The 18,097-nt window shown below is 40.4% G+C and overlaps 2 protein-coding genes across 2 annotated transcripts in view; one reads left to right on the top strand and one right to left on the bottom strand.

The window, feature by feature from the left end:
• Positions 1–12,907, bottom strand: part of usp45 (ubiquitin specific peptidase 45) — a 31,180-nt gene extending 18,273 nt beyond the window's left edge. Inside the window, exons 1-6 of the mRNA XM_070911503.1 lie at positions 12,886–12,907; positions 11,736–11,838; positions 11,074–11,243; positions 10,096–10,196; positions 9,069–9,169; positions 220–371 (exon numbers count right to left, since the gene is read on the bottom strand). Coding sequence (XP_070767604.1) covers positions 220–371; positions 9,069–9,169; positions 10,096–10,196; positions 11,074–11,243; positions 11,736–11,838 — 627 coding nt within the window. The 5' untranslated portion in view covers positions 12,886–12,907. The remainder of the gene's footprint in view (positions 1–219; positions 372–9,068; positions 9,170–10,095; positions 10,197–11,073; positions 11,244–11,735; positions 11,839–12,885) is intronic.
• A 1,021-nt stretch (positions 12,908–13,928) lies between these two features.
• Positions 13,929–15,925, top strand: tstd3 (thiosulfate sulfurtransferase like domain containing 3). The gene is made up of 4 exons (XM_070912295.1): positions 13,929–14,162; positions 14,282–14,449; positions 14,762–14,921; positions 15,326–15,925. Exons 1-4 carry the CDS (start codon positions 14,024–14,026, stop codon positions 15,381–15,383), a joined length of 525 nt encoding a protein of 174 aa, XP_070768396.1. The 5' UTR covers positions 13,929–14,023; the 3' UTR covers positions 15,384–15,925.
• Positions 15,926–18,097: the final 2,172 nt, after the last annotated feature.

Genomic DNA, 18,097 nt, shown 5'->3' with positions numbered 1-18,097 from the left:
GACAGATACTTCTTATCACACATACTTCAATAGTTCTTAAGGTATTTATTCTGACTAAATAGTGTAACATTACTGCACCTTATTTCATAATGCATGTTACAAATTATAAATTAGCAATATGTTGGGCTTTTTTTCTAAATGCTTGGTTTCTGCCCTAACTGCATAGAGACACAGGCACAGAAAATATTTATGTTTAAACCAACTCATAGTTATACAAACCTGCATAACAGCGTTGAAGAAGCAGGTGTTACCAAGGTTATTTATGCCTTTGACAGGGACCAAGGTGCTGTTGATGGCTGGACTCTTGCCTTTAGGCTGCTCAGTATAATCTGACGGTTCCTCTTGCAGCTTGATAATCTTGGGTGATGCTCCTGGAACACAAAAAAGCTAAACAGGTCAGTGATGTCCAGTAGTAGAACTATACATAATGGGGATATGGTGTTGGAATTGACAAAAGATTACATTTTATTTTGAGGTTATTTTTGGTACCAAGACTTGGCAGCCAAGCTTAAAGATACAGCGGAGATGGTGGCTGGGTTGGCAACTTGATTGAGATTGAGGGTGGAAGTTGGCCTTGCAGCTGGAAAATTCCAGCCTCTCTTAAATTGGGATTGTGGCAAGATATAGGAAAAAATGGGTTTAGCCTTGAAGCTAGACTGGGGCTGGGATGGGAGCAGGGTGTTGGGATGGCAGCTGGAAGGAAAGCTGGGTCATTTGGGAAAGCAGATGACAGCTGTAGAAGTTTCCGCTGGTTAGCGAGGGAGGGGTGGGGGGCTGGGGTTGGAGAGATGGCTCTCCAGAGCCAGCTGTTACTCCTGATCACCAATGAAAACTAACCTTAACAGAAATTCAGTCACAGATGGTCAGAATCTAACAGTGACATACAGATAGTCGGCTGGGGACAGACTAGAGTAGGTAGTTTAGCTGCGCGAGCTTATGGCGTGCCAGCAGCTAACAACAAAGCCAACACCATGATGACTCAATACCAATAACATGTTACTGACACGTGTTAGTAGCTACTGATTCACTAACTAGTAAGGAATCCTGAAAATGGAGATTAGACTAGAGGAGGGTTAAGTCCCCATGCTATGGGTCAACTTGCAACCCTTTGCTGCTACACTTTCTCTCACTATCCAAAAGATACTGGAAACGTCACAATTTCCTAAACTTTGAACTGTTACCCAAGTGTCATAATGGTCAGGACAGGTTTAGGTGCAACAAGTTATGGATGTTGTCATTAAGTTTTTGAGTAGAGTCATTTAATATAGATTATCTGCTGATAGAAACTCCTGTTCTTTCCATACTGCAACAGACTACACATTCACAGAGCACACTTGAAGTACAATTAAGTTAGGAAAATAACCACCAATAATATACAATGTAGAACAAAATATGCAATTTCAGTGTAATGTAATCTGCTAAAACACTATGACAAATTTCGGCTAAAGTTAAAAAATGCAGGCTTGAGAAAAACCCTGCATAATTAGTTTATGAATTAAATTCATTAATTCATTATTAATAAATCAATAAATAATAAACTTCTCAGCACTCTCTATGTAAAATTGGTAGTTACAGATGGGAAAAATTTTTTTATGTGTGAACAAACTATAACACTACAGACAGAATATGAAACAATGGAGGTGGATTTAAAGTTACGGGAGGGACTGAAGCAATGAATGGAAGATAAGTTACTCTAAAAGGTGCTAATTGAGGCAGAGAGGTGTTCACTGAATGTGATATCGGAGAGGTTTGACAGATCCAGAAAATCCCAGGCATTTAGCTGCATCCAGGATATCATGGACTCCATGATGAATCACAAGCTCAGTATAGTAATACGAGGTCCCTCTGATCTCTACGGCACAACATACAGTAACTTTCTGGTGTTTACGGAGAGGTCATCAAAAAGGAAAAAACACAGAGAAAAAGGTCCACAGGATTCCCAATACTGCATACCATTTTACAAAGTATGCAATAACGTTTTTAGATTGATTTTCAACCATTCCAGAGAAAGTGTAAATCACCTCGCAGAGATTTTTAACTTTCTAGAATTTCATGTTTTATGTCCTGCTGGTGTGATCAACATTGACTGGGCTCCTAAACAGCAAACCTTTTCTTAAATGCAACATTCACATTATACTTTGAATGAAATCCATGTTTACATTGCAAATAGATTTTTTCTCAGAAGTGGTCTCCTAAATCTCTGATGTTGGAGCATCCTTGATGACACCAACAAGAAGAGTTTGCACAACAATAGCTGCTCCATCGCAACTGGATATGACAAAAAAATATTCACATGGTCCTTTAATATATTACAGAAAATTACGTGTTGATTAGAAAATTGTTGCTGTAAAATTCCAATGATTGATACAAGGGCTATCGTTTTCTAGTGTAAAGTAAATAGAATCACCAGTTCCTTTGTTGTAAGACGATATTGAGACATATCAGTGAGAATGGCTAATTCTTACAGGGACTGATGGCAGTATCTTCAGGCCTACAGACTGTAGAGAAATCAGCTAAATGCTGGTAAACACAAAAAGAGTTTGGTCCACGAGCACTTCACCCATGTAAGCCAGTCAAGAGAGCAGGCTGGCAGCAAGGTCACTGGCCTGAACCCGCTTACATCCAAACTAAGTAAATTCAATTGAACCGTAAACCATCATATTCATCATAACAACCTGCACCTTTACTCTCACCGTTCTTCTCCTCAACACACAAATGGCCTTGCCTTTGCACATATTCAATTCATAGAACCACTCCTTGCACACAACACATTTATTGAAAAAGCTATTCAGCCTACAGCGGTGGTAAGCCCACTGCTGGCCGCTACACAGCAAGCTTTTCCTCTTCAAGGCCAAGGACATTAGCAGAAGTGCCCTGGTCACAGTCGCTGGAATGTGAACCGTGGGCTTTTTACTCGTGGCCTGGCAATTTGCATTTTATACTCAATCAAATTCCACTCAAAGGAATGGGGGTAAGGGGGCATCTTTTCTGTTAAACAGTTTTGAGAAGAAAAAAACTACAATTACTTGAACACACACAAACACACACACAGCTCATATTCTCTTTCAGGTCTGCTGCATTAATATATTTTTCTTGGCTGCACCAACTGTGCTGCTTTAAATTTATTGACACTGAAAAATACTCAACACATGATGAGAAATGAAGAGAGGGGCAAGGGGCAAGGTTCAGCTTATCGGGACAACATGCCTTTGTGGCGTTCCGCCCAGTGGTGCTAAATGCATCTGGCCCTCTGTGCTGGCAACATCTGGAGACCCATTTCATTCTTCAATCTGCAGCCATAAGGGAGCTCCCATATGTCAACACACACAACGCATGGAAAACAAGTGGAGATGTGGAAAGACCGCAGCCCAGATCAGGAAAACAAAGTGTGCATTTTGGGATTTGGTATGAGACTGAGAAGGTGCGAAGAGATGTGTTTACGCAAGTGTGAACAACTGAGCAAAAGAGACAGTAATTGAGAGAGAGAGAGAACGAGTGTGTCTATTTGTTGTGGTGTTTGTGAGTGGAGACACAAATTCAACAGACTTAATGCAACTTGAGTGTAAGAGCTGCGAGTGGCACTACAGCTAAGAGGGAGCAGAGGAATGAGGCAACTAACTGGGCGGAATGGGGATGCCGATGGACACACTCTGCATCTGGGACCGTCACCCAAGGTAAACAATGTTCAGGGAGCCATCTGGTTGAGACTGGGGAGAGGGGGGCAGGAGAGGGCGGGGGGGTGGGGGCAGTGGGTGGAGGGAAGGGTTGCAACGAGCACAAGCATATGGAAAAGCAGATTTTTCCTCTCCCTGCAGCAGTCAGCAAAGGCAAATGTCAGCATGCGCTGCGTCCACGCTTGACTGTGCTGCACTCGGCACCACCACCTGGCCCTCCTTGCTCAGCCACCGAGTATGGGCAGCAGTGACACTGTGGAGCCTTTCCCCAGGGTAGAGGAAAGCATCACGGTGCTCAGGATCGTCCACATGCACGCATGTACACCAACACCTCCTGCACTGCCTGCTCTTTTTCACACAAGAGATACACAAAGAAACACGGGATTTGTTTACTTTCACAGAGAACAGGACAAGAGTACTTGCAAAAGAAAAAAAAGTTTAACTGAAATCTTTCAAAAAGTATAATGTTCTGTCATGCATGTGTTTGCATTGTTTTGACATTTTGTCAAGTTGAAGCAAGGCCAACACCAGACCTCATGTAAGAAGATTCAAGCTCATGAAACAATGCCATGAACAAAACATACTCTTTTTAATTTGTTTTACACCAATATTTACCGCTCTCTTCAGTTTCCAAGTGTGCAATGCCATTTTTTAGTCTCTTGTTGATATAATAAAGCCAAAAACAAGAGCCTGTAAAAGTGCGTTTTTCATAAAAAGGCTGTTTTGAGCGGCTTTTTCATAGCCTTCCTAGTGTGGTTCACAGTGGGGCTGAGAGAGCGTCAAAGCGTATGGCCAGTGGGCTTCATGCCTCCATGTTCACTTACAGAGCAGCAGAGTGGAGGGCCAAGGCCAGCTCCCTTCATGCAGAGCAGGCAGTCAAGAGGAAGGCCAGGCAACACCAAATGTCTTATTAATTCGCTAATTTGTTGTGACTGCAGGGCATGAAAAGCCTGTTTCTTTGCCATCTGAGGCCAAGAGAACCCAGTGCCATATTACTTACAGACACACAAACATACATATATATATACACACACACACAGCTTTCACTACCCACTATCTGGCCTACTTTCATGTGCGGTGGTGGGAATAAAGACAGAATCACCCTTGATTACCTCCATGAAAGCACCACCAGGGGACAAGCATCTTACTGGCTACTGACTCGGCTGTGCTAAACTGACAGTAAACTAAGGACTGCGGTTTCAAAAATCAACGACCAGAGGCAGAAAGTCAGGTGCAGTAATCATACAACACTATATTGTTCACTTCAGCCTTTCGCAAAGGTCTCTCTGAGGAGGAGAAGTCGATGGAGATATCAATACCAGGAAATTGAGCCCAGAAGAAAACTGAACACATGACTTTGTCTTGAACTACTTTCTGTATCCACCATGACAGCACTCTAAATACAAATGTCTAATAAAGACATTTAATGTAAGTATGACAAACACGGCCTTACTAGAAACCTACCACCAGGGAGGTCACAGACTTTTGACTGGGCACTTCAGGACTTGATTTCATACATTTCTGCCTTGTGCTCAGTGGAATGTAGACATAAAAATAAAATCATAAAGAAAAGCCTAATATTGTTTCATGAAACTTGTACAGGCCTGGTCTCATTTAAATGATATCTTTTTGGAGTAGAAAAACCCTAATATCTTTTTAAAGCCATTTTGACAAAAATCCATGAATATTTAAAGATAGATATTCAAAGTTTACATACTGTAGAAGGGCTTTAAACAATTCCGTTATTATATTTTAGCCAAATGGCCCAGCTCTACCACACACAAATTTTGCTTTATTGCTTTATTATCTATGTCCCACAAATGTATTTGAATTACAGGGCAGACGATTTGTTTCATAGATAGAGCATTAGTTTCAAAATGTTTTGCCCACCAACACAATGTCAGGAATCTATGAAATTATATTATATAGACACAAAGAACCACATTTTAAATAGACCTATAGCATCAAACTAAAGAATTTTATAACTGACTCTTTAAGTTGCTAAATTAGAAATGAAAATACACAGTATGGTAATATAATGATATAGTAATATAGCAATTGATAACAATTAATACCATAAAAAAAACCCAGTATTGACGGATTCCAATGAGAAACTTGATTGTGCATTTCCTGAAGAAAATGTATGAGAGATGGAAACTGTTAGCTACTGCTGCCGGCTGCTGCCACAACAGCAATGTGTCAAATCTTTTAGCGCTACCTAAATGTGAATTGCTACAGACTTCAACATCCCCATCTATTACATTACTGATACGTCAGTTAGTAAGTAGTATTTTGTTTACCAAGTTTCATTTTATTAAAGTAAACAGAATTGTAGAAATATCTACAATATTACTGCAGCGCCCCCATGTGGGTATAATTGTATGAAATGTTACACACTTCTGCAATGTGGCTGAATGTACAGCATTGGTTGCAATCCAATTTAGCAATGAAGCGTTATGGCCCGTCAGTGCATGAGGCCACGCTTTCAAAGGTTTGGCAACCAATTACTGACAAACTACTGCTACCCCAAAACAAACTCATAAGTTTTGTTCAGGGACATCTAAATATGGTACTACTATTACGGTTCAATACTTTAAATTTTTACATAAAATCACTGAAGAAAGTGTGCATTTGGACGTTGAAATAAAGTTTCTACGACAAACAGTACAGAAATAGAAAAAAAAAACGTTGAAATAATAAAGAGCGAAGATAACAACAGTGTGCCAGCTCTGACAAGCCCTGATGCCTATTCAGAACCAACATTTTAATTTGTTCCACAAAGACTCCCCAGCTGTGTTACAAGCTGGAGTCTAGCTCCCTGAGGTCAATTCGCTTTTTACTGGGACTCTGGTACTTGAGCTGAAGGCCTTGATGGTGAGAGAGCACAGTTAATCGACTTTCTTTCTACCCTGAGCTGTTGTTGTACAAAATTATTATAGATTCTGAAAAAAAAATCCTTGCTGGGGCTCTTTTGTGCTTGGGGTCTATAGGAAAAACAGTACAACAGCAGCTTCTTCTGAAAACATGGCCTTCATACTGAAATGCAATTTGACAAGCTCCTCAACAGACAACAACCGCCTATTTTGCTGTAACAATGGCCGCCCGCTTCTATATCCATTTGGCCGACCGGTGTGGAACAATTGGGTGGCAGGAAAGGTGACAGGTAATTTAAAGAGGCAAAGGGGAAAGCTGTAGGTAGCGACTGTCCAGCTCAGCAGATCGTTTCCCACCTAACATGGACCCCTGGTTGGCACCATGTCCACAAACGGACAGCTCCACAAATATACGGACATGTAAAATACACAATTTGTTCATCCACAGTCTTCTTTGCTTATCTGGCTCTAAGAACTGGTATTCATGAGTTTATCTTTGAAAACTACATATTGTGATGAAGAAACAGCATCACTGGATGAAGAAAATGGAATCTAAATGAATAGTAAAGGTGCAATTTAACTTGATAGAATATGTTTGGAGAGTAGAAAGAAAGAGTAGCCTGATCGAGATGTGTACATCTGTTAACCAACTGTACAGTATGTCTAATTTCTAAATACGTCTGCACATTTCTTGTACTCTGTGAGGTCCTGTTTGTCCCTAAAACTCTGCGTGCCTGGGTGTAGCTGAGCAACACAAACTTTATAGGCCCACTAAAAACACATTTTACTCAAAGAATCTGCAAATTCCTCAGGTATGTAATGTACTAATGGCAAATAAAAAGTTATTCAGATTCTGTTCCAGGGGGAGCTTGTGCTCTCTGCTGCAAAGAAGACATTGTGCCAAGTTTATTACTGAACTATAAAATCATTTGTAATGGCCAGCAAACGCATAATACAGATCGAAAGAAAATAGGGTATTTGCTTGAGTTGAACAATATTCTGTGTTTGTGTATCAGTGAGTGTGTGTGTGTGTGTGTGTGTGTGTGTGTGTGTGTGTGTGTGTGTGTGTGTGTGTGTGTCCACTGAGAGATAGTGCGCTCCAGCTGTTAGGATCCAGTTGCTCTGACTTGTTGAGGACCCTGGCTCCCACTAGTGCAGCACACAGGCCCAGAGGTGGTGAGACATACAGCGGCTCGACAGAGGAAGCAAGGGACAGAAACGGATAGCGACGGAAAGACAAAGAGCGACAGAACAGTGGCTGAACCCCACGCAGCTGCTCTTGTTCTTCAGGGAACCTAGCCGGGAAGCATCGCTCAAGCGCCTAATTCCTGTAATGTGTGCAGTCATGCGATGCGCAGGGTGGGGGGGGGGGTGAGAGATTGCTGCAGCATCAATCCCGCAACTCTGAAGCTGTGGCTGAGCGACTGATGGGGGACCAGCCTGACTGGGCCTGGGCGGCTGGCCCCTGGCCACTGGCAACTGGCAACTGGGCTGAGCTGAGGCAGCCAGTGAGACCAAAAAGTGGCGATGCCCACCACCCTGATCAGCTACATGCAGCCTGTTAAGAAGCATGCCAGCACAAATTAGGAGAGGTACAGGGCAGGGAGGCAGGAACAGAAGGTGTACGAGTAAGAGCGAAAAGGTGGTGGGGGGTGATAACTATATGGTTCACTGACTGGGCGAGGAGGGCTCAGGTGGCCTGAGCGAGGTGAGAGGACATGAGACTGAAAATAGGTGGTCAGGCTGTCAAGTATCAGTATGAACACAACCTGCTGCAACACAATTCAAATTCTCTTCAAACTCAAATATAATTATTTTACTGGTAACTAATATGCAATATATTATGGTAATATGTTTTTTTTTTACTTAGTGAGAGTTACACTACTCTTCAGTGTCACAGATGCAGTATTCTAATTTCATGAACCTTAGAAGGCTGGAAAAAAAGGATCTGTACACCCTAAGCAGCTCAGTAAATCAAAAGGAGAAGGAAATTATGCCTGTAACACAGAGTGGTCTCACTCATCACTCATCACACACACGTAGGCTGTCTCAGCACTGAGGATGACCAGTTAAATCCAGCAATTCAGATGACCACTGCCACCAGGGGGAGCAGGTGTACTGCAGTCAATTCCTGGTAAGTAGGTGGATCACTAACAATATGTGACCAAGTAAGTCAATTTATCTGCATCACTGGAACTTTGTTCAAAATGTATGGATCTTGCAACAAGACAGCCAGTAATAGTCTGGTATACAGCCATAGTGTTATTGTGCTGTTAGCTTTAGGTGCATAGAGGTACAGCAGACACTAAGACATGGAACACGAGAAGTGTGAAGTTCACCCATCTCCCATTAATATCAGATCATCATAACAAGTTGTCTGTGTTCACTGCCAAACATTTCTACCTTAACTGCAGACAAAATTGCTAAATTAAAGGAACGTTTGCATGAAACTCCAACTGAACTGACTTCAGCCTTGAGCAGTGAGGATGAACGCGTCTAATAAAAGCTTTTTCCACCTTACCTGATGTTGCCTTGACAGAGTGCTTTTGTAAAAAGTCCAGAGTCTGAGCCAAAGCCTTCTTGTTGCAGTGAGTGGAGAGCTCCTCGTTACATTCAAAACACCTGTTACAATGAGAAGGGGTCATACACAGACAGAGAAAGGCTTTAAGTTACTGTGGATTTTAAAAACCCTCACGAAACTAATGTTGCAATGAACCATTATTTGAGAACAGAATGACCTGGCTAAAGTGGAACACCATTATAAAACACAATAATCTAAAAACCATCTGGTGTTGGGATCACACCAGCTGCAATGCCCATCATCATGTTGACGTTCCCACCCATGAGTACTCAGTCATTACTACATTATTACATGAATACTCAGTACTCATAGGTCGGACCACACCCACATATTAACATAGTATTTTGTGCAAACATCCGTTAAGAGTGACCACCAACAGTGATCCACGACTTAAAACAATGTGGGCCTGGGGCATGAAGTTGGGGACCAGTGGTCCCTTCCCTATTTCCTACCCTCCTACTTCCAGCGCCCTTTCTTGGACCATACCCATCTTTAAACTCTGCCTTCATTACAGTCCAGACAGACAGACATATTAACACCTGGCAAAGTACTCAAAACTGCTTTTGAGGTAGTGCAGTTACAGGAGGTGTCTCCAGGAACACATTTTGCCATGATGACACACACACAGACTCAAGGTGAAAACAATACCAGCCACAGCTGTCGCGGCAGGTAAATATAATAATGGAGTTAAAATAAACCAGGTTACTCTTCAAGACGTATTATTCATACACCTAAAATCATGTAAAGTAATATATAGGTTTGGTTAAGCTGAGACTGACCTGAAAATTGTGGTAGTCCAGACTTTTGGACAACACACACCTAAGGTGTATGATGCGCATCAAAACGCCTGCGCCTACTGTTTTTTATGTAAGCCCACATGCTGGCGGTGTGTCGGCGCATGTCATCGCAAGTTGACGTTGGCTTTTTCATTACAGTTTACAATGAATGCAGTTGTGGGGTTTCTCACCAGGCCTTCCATGTGCTCAAGCTGATGGTGATACAGTGAGACTCCGGATGGAACGCTTGGTGGTGCTTAACAGCGTGCTGGATCCCTGACTGGTTACAGCCCTGTAAGATAGTTAATTCTTTTTTTTTTGTTAAAAATCTTTGTTAACAAACACAAATTACACTCAGGCCAACAGCACAGATGCCCATGTTTAAAGACCACGGCTCATTCCCACCTCAATACAGACGTGTGGTAGAGCGAGATCTATATGGGTAAAATATAACATCTTCATATTCTATAAGTCCTTTGACAATATCCAATAAACTGTATATGTGTAGATATGTAAGTATTTATCTCTTGAATTGTTTTTTGTTCTGTCAAATTAGAACAATAATTTAGTGTGTCAATTATTATTTTAAATCATCAAAATTTTAGATTAATCAGCCTTGAATAAATCTGCCATTACATTTTATCAGACCAGTACAAACATTCTTTCATTCCATGAAAGAAGTTTTTTTAATAATCATCATTAGCCAAAATCAAATCAAATAACAGGTTGTTATTCTAAATGCATTAGTTCTATTTTCCAATGATTATTATACCCCCTCCCCTGTGTTTCTGTCTCTCCCACACGTGCACACACACACACAAAACAACACATTAAAGTCACTTCAAATGGATCATTTTCTGTGCTGCTGGAAAAAAATATTTATCAGTCATCATTTCAATGCAGAAAATGTAGCTTTAATTCTTCTACTTAAAGAAACAAGAAGACAACATGTGTGCTTGCCTCTTTGTAATTTCTAGTGTAATAACTTCACTGTACTGTGTAAATGTATTGGTGGCCGATATTAACGACACTGTTACTCTAGGTTATTAATGATAATGTCCCTCTGCGTAGTTGCATTTTGTATAATATGACATAATAAAATATATCCCAGATATATTGTTAATGTCTGTTGTGTTTGCACTGTTTAATACTGAAAAAACAATTATTACCTGGAAGCCACACTTTAAGCAAACCAGGATGTCATGGGATACTGCTGGCTCTCCATCAATCATGGTCCTCTCCTTTAGGCACTCACAGCACACCAACCACACACTGGAGAGCACGGATTTCTTCACTGAGCTCAGGTCCACTGCCTTACTCACATGCTGGCAAGTCAGCCCTGATTAAAAAACAAAATATACCGCAATGATGAATTTACCTTCCAATCATTTTTAGGGACCAATTGGGTATTCTGAGTGATTTTCTTTTTTGAAGGGAGACAATGTGCACACGGCTGGATATTATGCAAGGTGGTACATCCCCACAGAAAATAAGCATATATACACTATTCACTGCAACACAAATTCCCCATAATGGATGTTCCACTAGTGTGATGGGGCTTCATTAACATACAGCTTATAGTCCTGGTCTAGTAGGAAAATGTATAAAACCCTAAGGGCATAGTATGAATGTACTCCATGAATTACTTGATGAACTTGGTCAACATTTTTACAAAAAGTACTATGATGTGTCATAAACATGTACCTTGCTTTTTGAGCATAACTAAAGAGTAAATCCAATTCACTATCCACTGGGCTACGAACCTACCATATGAAAACTCACAGCCGTGACTTCAGTCTGTCTGGTGCCCTGTACTGCTTCAGTGACTTACCACTGACTTCATCTGATGACTCCTCATCTCGAGGTTTCCTTGGTTTATTAGTCCGCTTAGTCATATCGGCGGCTTTCAAAGAGAAGGGGTCCTTTAGCCGCATCTGGAGCTCTCGGTGGGAAGATGGAGAACCAAAATAGGTGTCACTACACAAAATTAAACTACCTCAACATAACTGTGTCTTAACAAAGAGACTTGGCAACATAGCAAAGCTTGCACTATTCTATAACTGCCATGATCAATTGACCTACTGCTTCACACAATCATTTGAAAACTAGCTACAGTGCAGTCTGTAAGTATTTGTGCAGTAACACATTTATTGTTGTGTTGCCTCTGTACTCCAGCATGATGAATATGAATCAATGGCTGTGAGTTTACAGTGGCTCCTTCAAGCTCCATTTTGAAAGTATTTACATTTGCACCAGATGAACTGTGTAGGAATTGTAGCTAGTCCTCAGTTTTAAGAAACCAACATTAGCTGGCCAACTTAACCTACATTTAAACAAAGTCGTCTTTTTTTAAATCTACTACTACAAATCCTATACAACCAATGACTGTCAGAGGTCTATGTTCCCTGGTAATGTCGGGCCTGTACTGCTGCCATGTTCACTTCTTGCGTGTTTTAAGGAGGTCTTTACACCTTCAGTGTAGTCTTTAACACGTAAAACACCTGCTCAGATAGATTCAGGTCACGTGAATGGCTTGGGCCGTCAAGAACATTGCACTGTTTGGCTGTCTAAGAAGTTCATGATAGCTCGCAGGTTTAAGATGGTTATCCTACTGCACTAACACTACACTGTTCACTCAATATACTCAGCGTCACTTATCTACAGTCATATTACCATTTCTAAACCATAGTCCAAGAGTACTGAGCCAAAACAACAGAAAATGTGTAACTGCCCAAATACTGACAGACTGCATAGTATCTTGCTGAAAATACACATAGCCAGTCAGGTAAAAGGTGCTATTATATAAGGATAACTACCTAGTAATGGGCAATAACACGGTTAAGAAGCCTCAAATAGCCCCGACCGTCCAGTTTAGGTGAGCATGAAAGGCCTTTAAGTCGTTTATCAAAGACATTTAAAACACGAATGAAGAACTTTTCCATAGTTAACTAGATCTGGCGAAAAAAACAGCTTGAACTCACCTCTTTATTTAGCTCCGATTTTGATTATGTTAGCTAACCTGAAGCCAACAGTGAGATGTCAACTCTTCCTGACAAGCAAACAGGCTAGCTACATTAGCTTGTCAGAATAAATAAAACATTAACAGGTGTGTTTTATCCAACGATATGCGGAGATATTAAGGCATTTTAAAGTTAAGTACAGAGTGCCGACAACAGCCGAACAGTTATCTCATTAATTATCCGATTTTGCCTTAAACTTTCTCAATTTTGTCAAGCTTTCGGTAGCATCAACTAGCAAACCTAGTCAACATGTGACGCACTACGGCAGCTCAGGTTGGCCTAATGCTGCATTCACGTACAATGGAAATATCAAGAATAGAGGCAGAGCGTCACAGGTTCTGAGGTAATCCAGAGTATTTCAACGTTTTATAATACAGGTGGAACTACAGAGTTATCCGTTTGTTGTTATATCTTATTTACAGAGACCCGAAATCTGGAATCTTGGTGAAAATATAAAACTCTAAGAACAACAGGTGCCTTACTATGATTGTAAACTTTCTTATTATCATTTTCAATTTCAATCCTTTATTAATAATACTTAATACCATTATTATGACAACAAACACATATAACTGAGTTACGATCGTAGCTGGTGATGCTATGAATACATCTTAGGGTCATTTGTTTATTTGGTGGCAAGGAAAGCTGAAGTAGTATTACGATGCATCTGAGATCATCACGGGGCTTGGATGTATTATGAGAACTTTTAATGAATCAATGGTCAGATGTGGACAGACCTTGTGGTTGTCACTTTTCCATCTTTCCCACGACATTGAATGCGTCATACGTTCTTCTTCTTGTTCTTCTTCTTATTATTCTTTAGCGTATTAGTTTGAGCTACGTAGGGTAGATACCGCTTATTTGTGTTCATAATGGTTTGACCTTTGAAATATTGCGTCAATGACTTCGAGTTTCAGTTTGACAAGAAGTCGAAGGAGATACTATTTTTGTCCCAAAGGTGATCCGTACTTCTGCGCACGCGCAGGTCAATGTTGTAAGGGTGAGCAAGAGCAGTGTGATTTTAATGGTCGTCTCACGCAGTATTGCTGCGTAGTTACAGATTCATGTAGACGAAGTGTTAATATACAGTGTTACACGTATGGCTCTCAGAAGGTGTTGGAGGTTTGCAGGGGTTGTCCCGCGGCTGTTATGGAACACCACTGTCCTGCCTGGGGCTTCCGTCCCGGGAGGTCGAAGCTCTGTGTCCAGCCTTGACAACACTCACCCTGGTTGCAAAAGTGAGTTTTACATTTACCGTGGTATTGATTTGTTCGCATATCTACTGCCCATAGAAGTGACTCACTATACTGTTTTGAAACGGTTCATACTTGTCATATGTTGTTTGTTTTGCTTTCAGCTACAGAGTTGCTGGTCCGCAGGTTCACCTCCGCGCCACCGAGCACAGATGTGGGTTATGAGCAGCTGAAGCAGCTCCTGGCTGCCCGGAAAGCAATAGTTATAGATGTGAGAGAGCCGTGGGAGCTCAGGGAGTACGGTTTCATCCCCGGGTCAATTAACGTTCCCTGTGAGTCGACTTAAAATACACTGTTAGACAAATACCAAAGTAGTAGTATCCAATAGTTTGTGTTGCCAGCAGGTCATGAACAAATTTGGAAGTCCTAAACCATGTCTGTCACTTAAAGTATATGTACATCAAATAGGCCCCAGGGGTCTGATGTAGCTGCTTTGTCTCAATATTACATTCTCAGAACAATTAAGAAGATCTTCACTTCAGATAATGGATCATCCTGATGATGAAGTGTATCTAAGTACACTAGTAGGTGTTTACGGTTCTACTGGTCATAGTTGACCCGCCTGTGCTTCTTTGACTTTGCAGTGGGACAGGTGAACACTGCCCTCCAGCTGGGTCCAGAAGAGTTCAAAGAAAAGTACGGTGGAGGAATGCCCCAGCAGACAGACAACATTGTGTTCACCTGTCTGGCAGGGGTCAGGAGCAAGAACGCCCTCAACGCGGCCACCTCGCTGGGATACAAAGAGTGAGACATGTTTCCGTGGCATATATCTGTCAAAATCAGTGGCTCTCACATCATCATTAAGTCCACAAATCATTTAACTCTTTCTTGAGTTGTTTATTGTTAAAGTTTACCCTTTTATCAAATCTAGGCTAAAGTACCAGTACATTTTTATGGCTGACTTTGGTTAACTGAATGTTATATCTGACAGTTATATTTCATCACAAGACAGTGTTACATTTCACCAACTTGAGGTTATTGACCTGTATTTGCATAATGCCAACCTATCACTGCAGGGCTCTTTCAAGCATACCACATCTCCAGTATCTGATTAAAAAAAAACAGACTTTCATTTTCATTTTTGACACACCTCTGTTTATGGTGTTTATGCAACAGCTTCACTTAATTCCTTTTTCTCGCCATTTCAGTGTTCAGCATTACCCGGGTGGATGGCAAGACTGGGTGAAAAATGAACAACACAACTGATCCAGGGATAACGGAACCAATTTTTTTTTTTTGATTGACCGAGATCAAACTGGAAGTGTGTAACAAGGAGGCTTGGAAAGGGTTTTCATAAAGTTAATGAACTTTTCTGTTGATCAATTGAATCTGTGAATCCCAAAGACTGAAGGCTCAGCACACATCAACAATCACACCTCTGCTGCTAAAAAAAAATAGAAATTACTGCAATATTACTTGAAGTTGCTAAGAAGTTTGTTTTAGCCTAGAACTATTTATAAACCCTTTGCAACTTCTAAACAAACACATATACAACCAGTGATTATTTTAAACCTTACTACAAATAATAATAGACAATGAAGTGCTAACGTCTTTGTTTTCAGACTATCTATGCAAATGACTACTTTACTGTGTATGATTTTGAGTTAAAATGAAGTCTTCCATTGCTTAATATGAACAGTTCAACATTTCAAGTGGATATATTGTAAATATGAAATAGCTCATAGATGTCAGTGCAGCTGTTGCAGACATCATTCAATAAATACGATTATAGTTTTGATTAACAGTGATATTTAGTTTGTGTGTCTTTTACAACGTATGGACAATGTCTATTGAAAAGGACATGAGAAGATCATTTGTAATATAAATAGGCATGGAGTTGTTTGCTGAGGTGACAGCCTCCGGGACTTAGATGATCTACAGCATTGAAGGGCCATGTCTAATATCCACTGTGTAGCAATATGAATTTGCCACCCACTCTCTAGGGAACATTAACAGGTTCCTTCATCATCCACGATAATTAATGTGTTTGTTTTCAAGTGAGAAGAATGCCTCTACTACAGTATGTTGAGCATGGCCATGGACCTTGTTCCCTATTACCTTTCCCTTTTACAGCTTAAGATGAAACTCCAAACCGAAGGCAAATGATATTCTCATGATCAGTTAGGTCAAGATTTACAAATGATCCTGACAAAAGCAGCTTGTTGATACTGAATCATTGACGCTGAAAAGGAAACTGACCTCTAATTGGCTTTCCAGATGCATGAGTAAATAATCTGGCTCAGAAGTGTTACTACTATTTCTGCTCATATTAAACAGTACTCTCCATGATTGAGCATACTCATATTCAACTGTCAAAGCCTAACACATATAACTACACCCCATCAGCTGTTCAATTAGGAAAATATAAAATACAAAAAATGACTGGAAAGAAGCCTGTGCCCTCTGTATCTCAGCAATTTTTAGCTGAACAAGTAATTAAAGTGGGAGGTGTGGTTACGTTGGCATTTGAAGTGAAGCGTCATACATACTGTAATAGAAAATACCACAATGGTGAGTGATGTTATTTGGTTGCAGCATGAAAGGAGCTGGTTAGCGGAGATGGATTGTTCACATGACTGATTCCACCTCTTACCGAAAGTCCCACACTGCTGCAAGATCTGAGGTCAATGGAAAGGAATAGATGCTTGCTTAATCCATCAAGACAGGTTGTCACAAGAACAGTTTATAAATGTTGGCTTTTTACATTTTAGATGTGCTAAAAAACAACAACAACAATATCATCTGGCTTCTGGTTAAGTTACAATCTATGTTTTGGTTATTCTGTGATCTTCTGTCTCTGTGTGAAACCCAGTGGTTGAGTCTAACGAAGTACATTTACTCAAGTACTGTTCTTAAGTACAAATTTGAGGTACTCTTTTTTCATGCCACTTTATACTTCTACTCCATTGCATTTCAGAGGAAAATATTGCACTTTTTGTGATTTTTGAGAGCTCATAAAATATGATGCTTTGTTACAAATTAAACTACCCTACAGTTACAGCTGAAACTATTAGTCGATTAATCAATTAGTCAATTAACAGAAAATTAATTGGCAACTATATTGATCATTGTTCAAGCCATTTTTCATGCAAAAAGGTCATGGTTCCAGCTTCACAAATGTGAGGATATGCAGCTTTTCCTTTGAATAATTTTAATATGTTTTATTCATCTTCAGTATTTTTGAGCTTTTTACTGTTGGTTGGACAAAACAAAAGCATTGTCAAGGAGTCACTTTGGACTCTGAGGAATTGTGACGGCATTCATCAGTATTTACTGAATTTTTACAAACCAAACAATCAGTCGATTAACGAAGAAAATAATCAACAGATTCATCCATAATGAAAATAATCATACAAATAGCTCCACCTCAACCAACAGTAAAATCCTGCTTTTACATTAATGCATGAGTAATAATAATACAATGATAAAATATAGAATAGTAACAGTCACAGAGGACATGTTTTACATTGAGTACTTTTAATACTTTCAGTACATTTTCCTGATTATAATTACATACTTTTAGTAAGTAACATCTTCAATGACCGGACCTTTACTTGTAAAAGAGTATTTTTATTGGGTGGTAGTAGTTCTACTGAAGTAAAGGATCTTAATACTTCCTCCACCACTGGTGAAACCTGAGCGTCAGGTTAATGATGCTGGAAGTTCATGTTTACAGTAAATTTTAATGGCAGTGCAGCGTTTACTGTGCTCTGACCAAGTGACCCTGTAGGTGTCAATGGAGAACGGCCCTGAACAGACCACTGTTTTCTCCCCTCATATCACTGTGCCATGTCAACCGTGAACTCCAGACTACCCCCCTTCTGCCTCCTTATTTTCCCTCAGAAGCAGTTAATTCCGTTTCCTTTTTTCTCTGCGTACTGTGGTTTTAATATGTTGAAAAGAGACCAGACTAATAAGTA

The sequence above is a fragment of the Enoplosus armatus genome, chromosome 9, assembly GCF_043641665.1.
Source record: "Enoplosus armatus isolate fEnoArm2 chromosome 9, fEnoArm2.hap1, whole genome shotgun sequence".
Classification (NCBI taxonomy): Eukaryota; Metazoa; Chordata; class Actinopteri; order Centrarchiformes; family Enoplosidae; genus Enoplosus; species Enoplosus armatus.
Note: the sequence above shows the minus strand (reverse complement) of the source record. Positions and strands in the feature narration are given on the sequence as shown.